This window comes from Actinia tenebrosa, unplaced genomic scaffold (assembly GCF_029948245.1).
Source record: "Actinia tenebrosa isolate PJP-AT-01 unplaced genomic scaffold, QUT_ActTen_1.0 PGA_scaffold4__44_contigs__length_22323623, whole genome shotgun sequence".
Lineage (NCBI taxonomy): Eukaryota > Metazoa > Cnidaria > Anthozoa > Actiniaria > Actiniidae > Actinia > Actinia tenebrosa.
The window spans coordinates 621,164-633,567 of record NW_028292581.1 but is presented as its reverse complement, the minus strand read 5'-3'; the positions used below and the strand labels follow the sequence as shown (position 1 = coordinate 633,567).

The window sequence follows — 12,404 nt, the reverse complement described above, 5'->3', positions numbered from 1 at the left end:
AGTGGAGTGCAATTTGTTCTCCAAAATTGCACGACACGAAGTTCAATTACCACTTAATCATATCCTTTTTGTAATCATACACAAGAAAAAGACACAATAAAGAGTGCAGAATAATCAATTTAATGTAGTAGAAGAACTAAATGCAAACAAACAAAAAAAACATCTAAAAATTTTTTTTTGGTTGATTTTTTTGTCTTATTTTGTTCTATTTTATTGTTTAAAAAAAAAATTTTTAGGATGCGATTAAGAGCTCCTAAGGATGCGATTTGGGAATTAATCGCCCTCCTTTCAACTAATCAGATTGCAGGATTTGGTAGTAATTACAAAAAGGATATGATTAAGGTGTGAACGTGATCATCTTTATGGCTAGCGTCTTCATAAGGCCCGAAACTCATAAAAACGTAACCCTGTTGAGGACACAAGCCTTGAAGACGTGCTGACCTCTTAGCTTTTTATCATTCTTTATTCTTTTTGTTGTTGTTCCGACTATCACAAATCACCAATTTGAAACATTAACGCGCGGTCAACGTAAATGTTGCTTTACTTCATTCCCATCATTTATGTTTTATGCCGACGCAGCTCGACTAGTTTTCTCGTTCTATCTTGGTTTATCAATCTAGTTTGTTATTTTTATTATTTTTTATGTTATTTTATTACTTTTATATTTTGATAGCAACGTCAAGAAGGGGAGGCTCAGTCTCAAGAAAGAAAGGAGCGAAAAAAGGTATGACACAGTCCTTCACTATCTGCAATAAAGGCTTTGCATCCTCACCTGATAACAGCCATTACCGGAGGCAAAACAATAGAGTATTTTTCGCATGGAAAACTAAATTCTTTCTTATGTAGATAAGATTGGACCAAATTAACTTAGTGTTTCTGCCTCCCATCATGTCTGCCATCACATGATGTAATTAATTGTAATTAATTAGGCCCTTTATTCTGAAAAGCCTTATAGAGGACGAATAAAGTATGTATGTATGTATGTATGTATGTATATGTAAGGCATCTATATTGATTTTTAAAAGCGTGCATCAATTAGACATCAATTTTTTTCATAAAGTTGTGTGTGCGGTGTGTACTTATTCATTTGATCTCAAGAGGGTTCCGGCACTAATTACCTTATAGACGGTCTTTTTTTAATTCAGCGCACTTCGTAGTCGACACCATCAATTTTGCAATCTTTTTACTGATCTATTTACTGAAAATCAACTGATCGATTTTTTAAAAACTCATGAGAATTCATATTGAATTGGTTGAGCGGGTCTGGAAAACGTTCCTTTAAATTACGATAATTAGTATAGGAAATCGCACAATCTTGAATACAATTTGGAAATTAATAGACATGAGTAATGTTTTGAAAGTTCTCGTAATTGCACGAGCCTTTAGGCGAGTGCAATTAAACAACTTTCAAAACATTACGAGTGTCTATTAATTTCAAATTGTACGAGAAGATCGTGCGATTTTTTGTTTATAGTTCACTCAACAAAATTTCAGTAAAAAATGCGAAGCGACGCCGTTCATCTTTGTCTATTTGGCGGCCGATTTTCAGTCCATCGCGCAACTGAAATGCATAAAAAAGATTAGTTCTTACGGCTTTAAAATTTTATTTATATGTTTTTTAAGTACAAAATGATAGAAAATAATTGTTTTGAAATTGTTTTGGCCGTGTTGCCATAGCGACTTAATTCGGTACTCCTACGGAGTACAATTAACGCTATAATTGTACTCCTCTCGACCAATCAGAGTCGAGTAATTTTGTTGAGTGTACTATAAACGTAGAAACGAGACGAACAGTGGGTCACATATTTCGAAACTAAACAAAACTGAACAGAAAAGGTGAAAGGGAAATTGGAAAGCACTTAATACCATCTGCCGAGATGATAGAAGATGCTGCGATGTCTTATGAACGACAACATTTTGCTAAACAACTCACCGTTTGTCTTGTTTTGCTGTTCATTAACATGATTTATTCAATATGGCTGAGGAACCATGAAGGGGATTATTGCTGCAATAAGTCCATAGTCGTTCCGATTCAACATGCAAATAATTGTACTTTCTCTCTGTTCCTCTAGAATGTACCGGAGACATCCTGCCTAACTTTATACGACAGTTGCTAACACTGTTCAGAAAAGAGGTTGCTGATGGTGCCTTAACGGGACCGCTCGGTAAGTAACTACCGTGACTAGTCTAACTTTGATGCTTTCCGTGTTACACAGGCAATGTTCCTTGCCACTTGTCTCTCAATGTTGTTGCCAAACAAGTTGGGCAAAAAATTGCTGGTGCCTTTTGTGTCACAATTATGCTGCGGCGTTTCTCAAACGCTACTAGAAGTAGAATTGACATTCTTTTCGCAACGATTGCGGCAACAAGTTTGTTACATTGCCTGCAACCTGTCTAGAAACGATGGCCAATTAATATTTTATCGGAATGTGCGATACCCTGTCTGAGTAACAACTACAACGTGACAAATTGCAAGAAGCATTGCCTAGTGTCACCACTACTGTCCTTTACGTTTGCCATTTTTTTTTGGTGACAGCTTTCATATGAGAAAAAAATCTTTATATCTTACACCATCTTTAAATCTAATAATACTGAAATAATCAACGGATTGAACGTGTTGTCCACTTGAGGCAACGTATTTTCTGAACTACAGCAACTCGACCACATGCGATTGTTGCTTGTTGCGCGACGGGTTTGTTGGACCTCTTGCTTCATTCAAGGGATTTTCCTTCTGCAAGATCCCAATTCGACCTTTGATCATTATTTAGTCAAGCCCTGACTTCGACCAGCCCAAAGGTCGTACGCTGCTATTGTTTTGGTTTACGACATCGGTCCTCAACTAATAGAGGCTTTGCACCATCACGTGCGCAGGATTTGTGATAAGTCATTAGCTTTAGACTCATTTGATTTCTTTCTAGAAATGATGATAAAAATTCAGCGGATAGCTCGTTCAGGTAACCTTGGAGCCTGGGGTGCCTTTTTATCTGATAATCAAGTCCTTGCATGGAAATTCCATCAATTAGACACCAACAAAAACCGCGTTATTACAAACGCTGAATACTTCATTCCTACCATGAGAAAAATGCTTGGCAAGATCAAACGAGGAAGAAAATGCAGCAGAAAGCTTTTAAGTGAATGTGACTTTGACAATGATGGAGGTTTGTCATTGGTTGAGTGGAGTTATTGCTTACGGGTGGGGTATAGCAGGCTAATGAGGTAATGAGTGCAAAGAATTTTCCAAGTCATAAATGTTAGCGAATGGTACCTTGGTACAATGTAAATTGCAATGTCGATTTCTTGTATCATGACCTTTTATTCTTAACTTTTGTCGGATTTATGATCATTTACTTTCACCATATTTCACTAATTCTATGACTTGGAAAATGGCTATGGGATCTTCCAGCTGCTGATTGATTGATTTGGTACAAACAAAGTTGTCAAATGAACATTACTACAAGAACAAACTATAACTAAGGCTGCAACATATGCAACTTATGGCAAAAAAAGTAAAGATATAATGGGGGACTAATCGCATTCCAAGGAACAAAATGACAAAAAGAAAACGATTTCAATAGTTATTTGAGCACTTTTCTTTGAATAATTTATGAATGAAGCAAAGAAGAAAACAAAATCAACTCAAACACAAAGCTGATTTAGATTGTTTGTTGATTTAGGCCTGTTTTTTACTAGTGATGCAAGCATGAGCAACAGGTGCTAGCAAAGATTTTCTTTGTTGTTGTATTGTTTGGCTGCAACTACTCAAAAGCCCTCAAGATTCGTGGGAAGCATGGGTGGTGTAGCTGTGGGAATGCTCGCCTCTCACCAATGTAACCCAGGTTCGATTCTTGGACTCCTCATATGTGAGTAGTTGTTTGTTGGTTCTCTCCCATGCTTCAAAGGTTTTTCACTGGGTTCTCTAGTTTCCCTTGCCTCAAAGATAACCATCACAATGCTATGTTTCTAAACACAAACTAGTGCTATATTTGAGTGGAAAAAAAAACATTTACTCAACCTTATAGTACGATTTTTGGTTGTGTGTAATGTTATGCTTGCATTGCTGGTAAAAACCAAGCTTTAGAAATCTAAGATTATGTATAATTATAATACCATCAATCTCGAGATTTGCGAAAAACTCTAAAAATTCCCAGATTAAAATCCATCCATTGATAAATATTAGTATTATCTTAAAAACAATTATTAATTGGATTATTACAATAATTATTATGGAACAGTTTTAAAATATTAGAGATGCATTATTTATCAGCGGTGGAGTCTGTATTTAAAACATATTTGCCTTATATAGGATCGAGGAGAAAAGGTTTTATAATACAGACCAACAAGAGCTGGTATTTTTTCACCTATTTCTCAAATGTTGTACATTTGTTATGCTTTTAGCTTATTGTGATCAACCTACACCTTATCCTAAGGTGTTGGTACAGTAAGTGGTTACAACATCTTACAGATACATTACTGACAACTAATAAAAACCTTACCCTTACTGTAAGTTAAATGGCGCCGTATTAGCAACCACTTACTGACCACCTACCAACACCTTACCAACCACTTACACTACTGACCACTTACCAACACCTACCAAGCACTTACTATTACTGACCACCAACCAATGCCTACCAACCTACCAACACTATACCAACCATTGACCACCTACCAACACCTTACCAGTACTGATGACCTACTGTACCAACACCTTACCTGTACTGACAACCTACCAACACCTTACCACTTACTGGTGTACCTTCCTGTATGTTGCAGGTTAATCATAACCACAGTATTTTTGGTTTAGTTTATATTTTAAGCCTGGGAAAAATAAACTTGTTTATAACAATCTTGCTAATTAAAAATGAACTTAAATAACACATCACACTCTATGATTTGCATATTTAGATTTGTACTTTATTCACTCCCACAAATTCTGTTACAAAATAATTTAAGTCATATATATAATACATTCTTAATTGAGGATTTATTTCAAACTTAGTAATAAAACATTATAATAAACACTAAAGATTGTGCTGTGTCATAGTGACCAACCTTGCTAGAGTTACCACTGAGGGTTACCCCTGGGCTGGATGCGGAAGGCTTGTTAAATATTCTCAGTCTAGGAAAGGGTACATATGCCTACATCATTGGTTAAATTCACATTTGAGACTATAGTGAGCACTTATAAACGTAAAATATAAAAAATCATAAATTGACTACTTGGACGATGCGACAGCCCAACATATTTATTAAATCTATGGTTGATAAGACAAATTATTATGAATGTGACAACAACCAACAAGGAACTATTTGATATTTGATAAATTTACTCAGTTGTGGAACTGTTCACTAATTTTAATTCATCAGTTGTTAAATTGTCTTATTGCAAACCATAAATGTCAATTGACGCCATTTATGTAACAAAGCTTCATAGTTTCGTTGAAGTAGTCCATTCTATAAGTCTAGCATCTAAAATATTGCAACTAAACTTTAGGTATTCTTTTCGCTGTCATTTGAAACTTCACTGACGTGTTGCAAGGTGCTGCTTGCTGGCTGAGCATGAAGTGCCATTAGCAAATCAAGCTGTTTCCGGACACCATTGGATCTACAACAAAAACTTATTTGTCAAATGCAATCCATAAGAAATAACAGCTACTGTAATTTTATGAAATATCACAGTTATAACTGAGGGTATAGTGTTAAAGTGCTACTCGGACGAAAATCGCTCAAACTGGATTCAGCTGAAGCTTCCTAAGAATACTCTTTAAAGGTCCAATAATCACTGTATGAAGTGTTTTCTCGATATTCAGGACGAAAGTATGATATTTTTATGATTATTTTTTGGAGTCTGAGACGTCATACACTCAACATCGAACATTGCTCCATATATTTCTTTGTAGTAAAGTAGTAGTAAAGTAGTAGTAAAGCCGAGAAAGAAATACCCAAACACCCCAAAATATAAATTATAGTCACAAGTAATGTGAAATAAGCACATTAACCACCCTTTGGGCTTCATAGGAATAAAGTAAATTAAGGATTTATATACAAAGAAATGTATGTAGCAATGTTTGATGTTGAGTGTATGACGTCACAGACTCTAAAACATAAAAATATAAAAAATATCATACTTTCGTCCTGAATATCGAGAAAACACTTCATACAGTGATTATTGGACCTTTAAAGAGTATTTTTAGGAAGTTTCAGCTGAATCCAAATTTGAGCGATTTTCATCAGAGTAGCACTTTAACAGTCATAACATATGATTGGGATCAGATACTGTAGCTTTTAAGGAAAGAGGTTATAATCTAGGATTGCAATCCAAGAAAGTGAGATATTTTCTTTGCTGAGACCTCTAAAGATTTAGTTAAATTCTTCCTGATAGTATTGATAAGGTTAAAATCCTTTTGAAACATATTTCACCCACTTAAAACGACTCAATTGCAATTGTAAGTGTGTGAAAGATGTTTAAAAAGGAATTTAACCTTATCAATACTATCATGACGAATCCAAGTAACCCTAATTTATAATGATGTCAGCAAACAATACATACTATTATTTCATGGGAAAGCCAATATGTGTACTGCATGTCAAAAACTATTGGAGAAATAGCTGCACATTTGTGGTTTTAATCAATTTTAATTCATTCTAATTACTTAAAAGTATACCAATTTTTAAAGCTATGTGCATGTACTTTGCAAATAATATACAACTGTACATCTCCTTTTCCTGGAAATCAATAGCCAGTTTTTGATGTTCTGGTTGTCTGAGTGGTTGACATAAAACATTATGAGTTGAGGCTTCAGGAAAGGGGGGTGGGGAGGGGGGATAAAAATAATATTATTGTGATTTTTTTTTCTCTCTCAGCCTCAACGATTATTTTGTTCTTAATCACTCAACCAGAAGATCGGAAGTTGGCTTTTTCACAAACCTTGCTCTTTCCTTGGATTCAGCATATGCCAAGTTGGCTTTCCGACTTGCCTCTTCAACATGAGCCTTATACTTTTGATGTCTAAAGCTGCAAAATGTTGATTAATAATTCAATCAATGAGTAATACAATTATTGGCAGATGTTGGTGAAATCTAAACTTAGTCGTTAGAAAATACAGTAGAGTTTGTGATTTTCTACACTCTTTCCTATTGGTCAAACAATTGTTAAAATGGTATATTCCATCAAACAGTATGCAGATTTAATATACAATTATTGATGGATGAGCTTGAGTATGACATCATGAATTATCAAGATCAAGGCTGTATTATCTGTCGAAGCTGTAGGCTGAGGCAGATAAAATGTCCTGGAAGGTCTTAGCCTCCTGTGCAGCAGCTGTGAGACATTTTCGGCTCTCGTCATTCCCCAGGAATGCCACTCACAGCAGCTTTGCAGGAGGCTAGTTACTGTAGTTTATGATATCATGCAAAAACTAAATTCAATAATTATTGTTTGTTATACATTTTATACATTTTGTAACTAAGAATAAAGATTTAATTCTGCTTCAAAGAAATAGCAAACATATTTAAATCTCTATTGTGACCTTGAATAAACTTGACATATGATAAATGCAATATCGGCAGGAAAACCTTCAGATATATTCAATTACATGCATCATGTCAAGTTCACAAGATACTGTATGGATTGGCTGAGGACTCTCAATCCACCATTGAGAAGCAAGATAGTGAGTAAAATATATAATAATCCTCATTACCTGAAGATGACATAGTGCACCACAGCTCCAGTGAACATAAAAACAAGAACTCCTGCTACCACATACTTGTTGTAAGGATTTCTCAATGGGGTTTGTCTCACTGGTGTCCTATGAAATTTATTGGATTCATGCCATCTAAACATGGGCAAAAAATTAAAGATCATCACTCAACATAGTACAATATTATTATTGAATAAAACAAAGGTATTGCATATATGTATAGTGATGGTTTTATTAGCAGTGGTGGTGGTAGTAATAATTATGATTGTGGATGGCATTGGTGGCAACCACTGTGGTCCGGGTACTAGCCCTGGCTCAGACTGGATCATATTTGAGTTGAGTTTGTTTGATGTGTTATTCTCTCCTTTGCCACAAGGGTTTTCTCCTGGTTCTCCAAGTTCTCTGGTTTCTCCCTCCATAAAAATCAATATGTGAGTTGAGTGTTGTATGTTGTAATATAAAAAGTAGTGGTAGTGCGTTAATCTCACAGAAGAGCCCCATACAGGGAGTTGTGGTCATAAATATATAAGGTCGTAATGGTATACAGTAGCTAGGGGTGTTCAAAGTAATATTTCAAAGTATATCATGACACCTTGAAGGGGATCATAGAAAATTTTTTGTGTGTAGCCAGTAGTCATGATGTAGGGAGGATTGGGTGGTGCATATTATTAGTGTAGTGGTAGTGGTGGTCACAGTGTTACTCATGGTAACTCTGATAATTTTAGGTGGTGGCTGTGTTGGTGGGAGTGGTGGTTGTAAAGGTAGAAAAATATAATGTACCTGTTGTGGTTATTATAATAGTGTGAAGCATTTCTGAAAAAATATAAATTGTAATATAATCACTTAACCAACCGCATAATGTTCAAAAATTATGTTTCCATAATGCAAAAAACAAACTTGTATAAAATTGCATTGCATAAAAATTTGTTGTTCTGAAAGTCAATTATATAAATTAAAATGTCATACCATGCAATTGGTCATAAAAAAAATTATAAACTTGTCAGGATTATGTAATCATAAGTTACATGTACTACAGTACACGTGAATAATCTGCAATGCATGTTAAGTTGCTAGTAATAAAATTATGACAGTAACATGTCATCCAACTAAACAATCAACATACAGTATGGTTTGCTTAAGCAGTGAGACAATTCACAAACTTGTGCATACCTAGTTCCAAATGGACTTCCAGCAGAATAAGAATAACTACTTGATGGTGCTGAATAACTGTTCAGTTTCATATCATAATTTCTTCTGCTTGTTGGATTGCTGAGAGTGTTGTATGCCGCACTGATCTAAAAACCATCACACCAAATAAAAGTTATCTTAATTTAAGTCACATCATGCAACAAACTTTAGAATATAAAAATTGTAAACACACTATCTCTCCAGACTTTATTACTAATACCTTTACAAATGCTTTATGAAGATCTGGGTCTAAAGGATTAACATCTGGATGAAGCTGTCATAAACGTAACAAAGAATAAAATAATTCATCTTCAAAATTGCTTGGGTATATTTCCATTAGACTCTCCGAAGGCTGCAATTTTCTATGATCAATAAACAGATCATATGTCAGATCAGAGGCATATTTAACCTGTTAAACCCATGAGTGTGACAAGTCAAAATAATGTCCAGCCAAGATGAATCATTTACCAGTATAGTAGTCAAGTGGTCATTTTTATAGGACAATATTTTATCTGATGACTGGCAATTACACTTTAGTTGCAGGGCCTTGTTCTCATTGTTCCTTATTGAGTCTCCAGGTATAGACTAAATGGACCTTAACCTTGGGTGCATAACTGTCAGAGCTACATCTACAGCAGAATGGAGTACTAGCTTCTGAGACAATTTATATATTTTTCACTTTGAGAATCTACATGTATGTACCCTAAAGTCTAATGTCAAATATATAACTCACTTCTTTAGATTTGCTTATAAATGCTTTCTTTATTTCTGCAGTGGTTGCATTTTCAGGTAATCCTAATTCCTCATAATGTGTTTTGGAGTCCTTTGAACTGCAAAGAAAGGAAAAAAGAGAAAATAATCAAGTATCTAATCTTGTATCAGTATGTACATTAATAAAATTAGTCTTAAATAATTGCTAAATATTATGAACAAAATTTGGGGGGATGGAAGGGATTTATTGGAGTATAGAAAATTGAAGTCTGAATGACAGTGACCATGAATATTAGTTCCAAGTTGAGGCTGGAATTTCCATGTAAAGCAAAAGTATACTTATATTATTACTAGAGTATATATTATTCCTGGTCACTGAACGGAACTGTAAAATGGAGTATTGCCATGATTCTTTGTTGGGTCTCATACCCTGGTCCCAGAGGCTCGACAATTTTTCTCCCGGCCACGTATATTTTGAGCCGCGAAGCGGTGAGCTAGTTGCGAAGGAGCGAGTCCTCGTCGGAGCCTCTGGTAGGAACCGCATAGTTGATTGATCAGGCCGCACCAATAGAATTACAGATTGCTCAAAATTGTTCTGGTTCACTGATTGGCTGATTTGAAGTCCAGTTTGTGATTGGCTAAATGATTTGTAATGAAGGGTAGGGAGGTACAAGTATACATTGCTCATTATCTTATGTCAGTTTGTTTGTAATGTCAAGAGATTTCAAGGTGTTATTTTATAGTTCTAGCTACAGTGAACATTTCTCAATGCCACATTGTATATCCGAAGCGCTATTCGACGAAATGTTGTCAACAACACTTGAAAAGCGGTTTGAGAACATTGAAACGTTAACAGAAGAGCAAAAGACAAGGAGAACAAAGGTCATTGACGATACTAACTGAACAGGGTACAGAGGTTAGCTTGATAATTTCACACAATAACCATTGAAAGCCGATTTTAAAATCAATATCCGTTATAGAGTTGGTGAGTGTGTGTAGTCATTTATACGAGTTTCTCCCTTTGACTACCGATAAAATACAATAAAAAATACAATAAATATCTACAAGGCCTAGGCAACTAATCAGTAACACAACGGGCGTCGATCACATCATTATCACGACATGTTGACAGAAATTTGACAGAGCATTTGGTCTTTAACTTTGTAACTTCGTAATTTGTAACGCCAAAAAAAGGAAGCCAAAAAATTCAGAAAGTCCGTTGTGAACGTGAACCTCGGCATTGAGAACAACAGCTAGTTGTTTCACAAGATTTTCATTGCAAAACTTTGGGCCAAAGAGGTGAATTCTTGGTCTTCCAGACGTAATACTACATTTGCAAAGTTGACAGGACTTTGAAGGATGTGAGATTGCGCTTTTCAATGGAGTATTTTTGTTTGAATTTCGTTCACAATTGGTTGCGATTCGTGTTGCTGAATGTAAACACCGGACTGTCACTTTGACATATTTGGAGACGTGTATACATGACAAAAACACTTAGGTGGACTCCGCAAAGTTATTTTGGTCAACTACAACCTCCCTTCCCTAAATACCAAAAAAGCACCACGGGGATCTCTTGTGTGATTGGTTAGTTCTAAATGATTGATTGACACTTTGATTTAACATGGAAATGAGGTTGTATGCGGTTCCTACCAGAGGCTCCGACAAGGACTCGCTGCTTTGCAGCTCACTCTCCGCTTTGTGGCTCAAAATATACGTGGCCGGGAGAAAAATCGTCAAGCCTCTGGGACCAGGGTATGGGTCTCACTGATATGAATTTATTTACTTAAGCATACTAGTAGATAATGAAACAATACTCAAGGGAATGACACATGATCTGAAACAGGAAAAAAGTGTATATACATGTACATGTATATATATAATTGGAACAAGTTTAAATTAGATAGAAATGCCATTATTAAGTTTTGATATTTTTTGTATCAAAATATTGTAAAAAATTAATTTTAACGCTTATATTAATTTTTTCTAAATGCTAACCTGTAAGATCGGGAAGATACACTAGACAGAGGACACTGATATTGAACACTAAAAGGATGGAGTCTCAATCCAAGACATTTTGTTGAAAATGACTGCATGCTGAAACCATACCAACCTGTCTTATGAGAAACAAAAGCAAGATTAGAGTTAAAAATACTAATAGATTCATTCATGTTTTTCTCCACATATAACAATTTTAACGTCGTAATAGAGTGTGAATAACCCAAACTCTGTTGTAAACAACGAAACATTATTACATAACACTCTTCGAAAATTCACAAGATAGGTTCTAAATAAAGGAAGAATAAGTTTTATTTATTAACAGGACATGCTTGGTGTAATTGAGATCAATTCAGGCATCAAAATATCGACGTAGAAGGATATTTTCAGAATAAGAACGAATAAAAAGTTACAAGCTTTATAAGCAATCTTTCCGGAATCTTTTAATCTTCCTGTAGGTTTTATTCTTGCATAAATTACCCGATTGTTTTAAAATTTTAAACACATTAGACAAGGGAAGTATCATGGGTAAATAGCTACATACATAGGTGAAACAGTTCTTGTTTCGTAGAAGAAATTGGGCACAAATAACCACCAAGTTCCTTCTTCACTCATCCGCCATCTTGGATTCTTGATCTCTCCTCGCGCGGTGCTGCCTGGGAACTAGCTATCATGCCGTATCGAAACTTCCTAAAATTCACCAAAATGAAATGAAATATTTTAAATTACTTTCTAGTTAGCAATCCTAAGGGCGTTTAAATCATATTTTAAATAAATTTTTCCCATTTGTCTAGATTGGAAAGAAAATTT

At 35.1% G+C, this 12,404-nt stretch overlaps 2 protein-coding genes across 6 annotated transcripts in view; one reads left to right on the top strand and one right to left on the bottom strand.

Moving 5' to 3' along the window:
• The window catches only part of LOC116307126 (SPARC-related modular calcium-binding protein 1), a 42,766-nt gene extending 37,740 nt beyond the window's left edge, over positions 1–5,026 (top strand). For all 4 annotated transcript variants that reach the window (XM_031717278.2, XM_089036321.1, XM_031717277.2 and 1 more), the window contains exons 9-11: positions 674–724; positions 2,073–2,165; positions 2,919–5,026. In XM_031717278.2, the coding sequence (XP_031573138.1) occupies positions 674–724; positions 2,073–2,165; positions 2,919–3,220 (446 nt within the window). In that variant the 3' untranslated portion in view covers positions 3,221–5,026. The remainder of the gene's footprint in view (positions 1–673; positions 725–2,072; positions 2,166–2,918) is intronic.
• On the bottom strand, positions 4,892–12,226 carry LOC116307128 (dnaJ homolog subfamily C member 4). Of its 2 annotated transcripts, none has more exons than XM_031717281.2 (9): positions 12,139–12,226; positions 11,595–11,713; positions 9,622–9,718; positions 9,109–9,162; positions 8,871–8,995; positions 8,481–8,513; positions 7,701–7,835; positions 6,929–7,015; positions 4,892–5,605 (listed from the first exon to the last, which is right to left on the bottom strand). In XM_031717281.2, the coding sequence occupies exons 2-9, from the start codon at positions 11,690–11,692 to the stop codon at positions 5,491–5,493; spliced, it is 744 nt and encodes a 247-aa protein (XP_031573141.1). In that variant the 5' UTR covers positions 11,693–11,713; positions 12,139–12,226; the 3' UTR covers positions 4,892–5,490. The 2 variants fall into 2 exon arrangements, with proteins under 2 accessions (XP_031573141.1, XP_031573140.1); XM_031717280.2 differs by having other exon boundaries at positions 11,595–11,709.
• Between the last annotated feature and the right edge of the window lie 178 nt (positions 12,227–12,404).

What these genes read in the sequence shown, in the direction of transcription:
- LOC116307128 (XM_031717281.2), bottom strand. Translation starts at nt 11,692, where the DNA reads ATGCAGTCATTTTCAACAAAATGTCTTGGATTGAGACTCCATCCTTTT. An exon ending in TTCATAAAGCATTTGTAAAG is followed by an intron (nt 8,996 to 9,108) that starts GTATTAGTAATA and finishes GATGGTTTTTAG; the next exon opens with ATCAGTGCGGCATACAACAC. An exon ending in GTGCACTATGTCATCTTCAG is followed by an intron (nt 7,016 to 7,700) that starts GTAATGAGGATT and finishes AACATTTTGCAG; the next exon opens with CTTTAGACATCAAAAGTATA.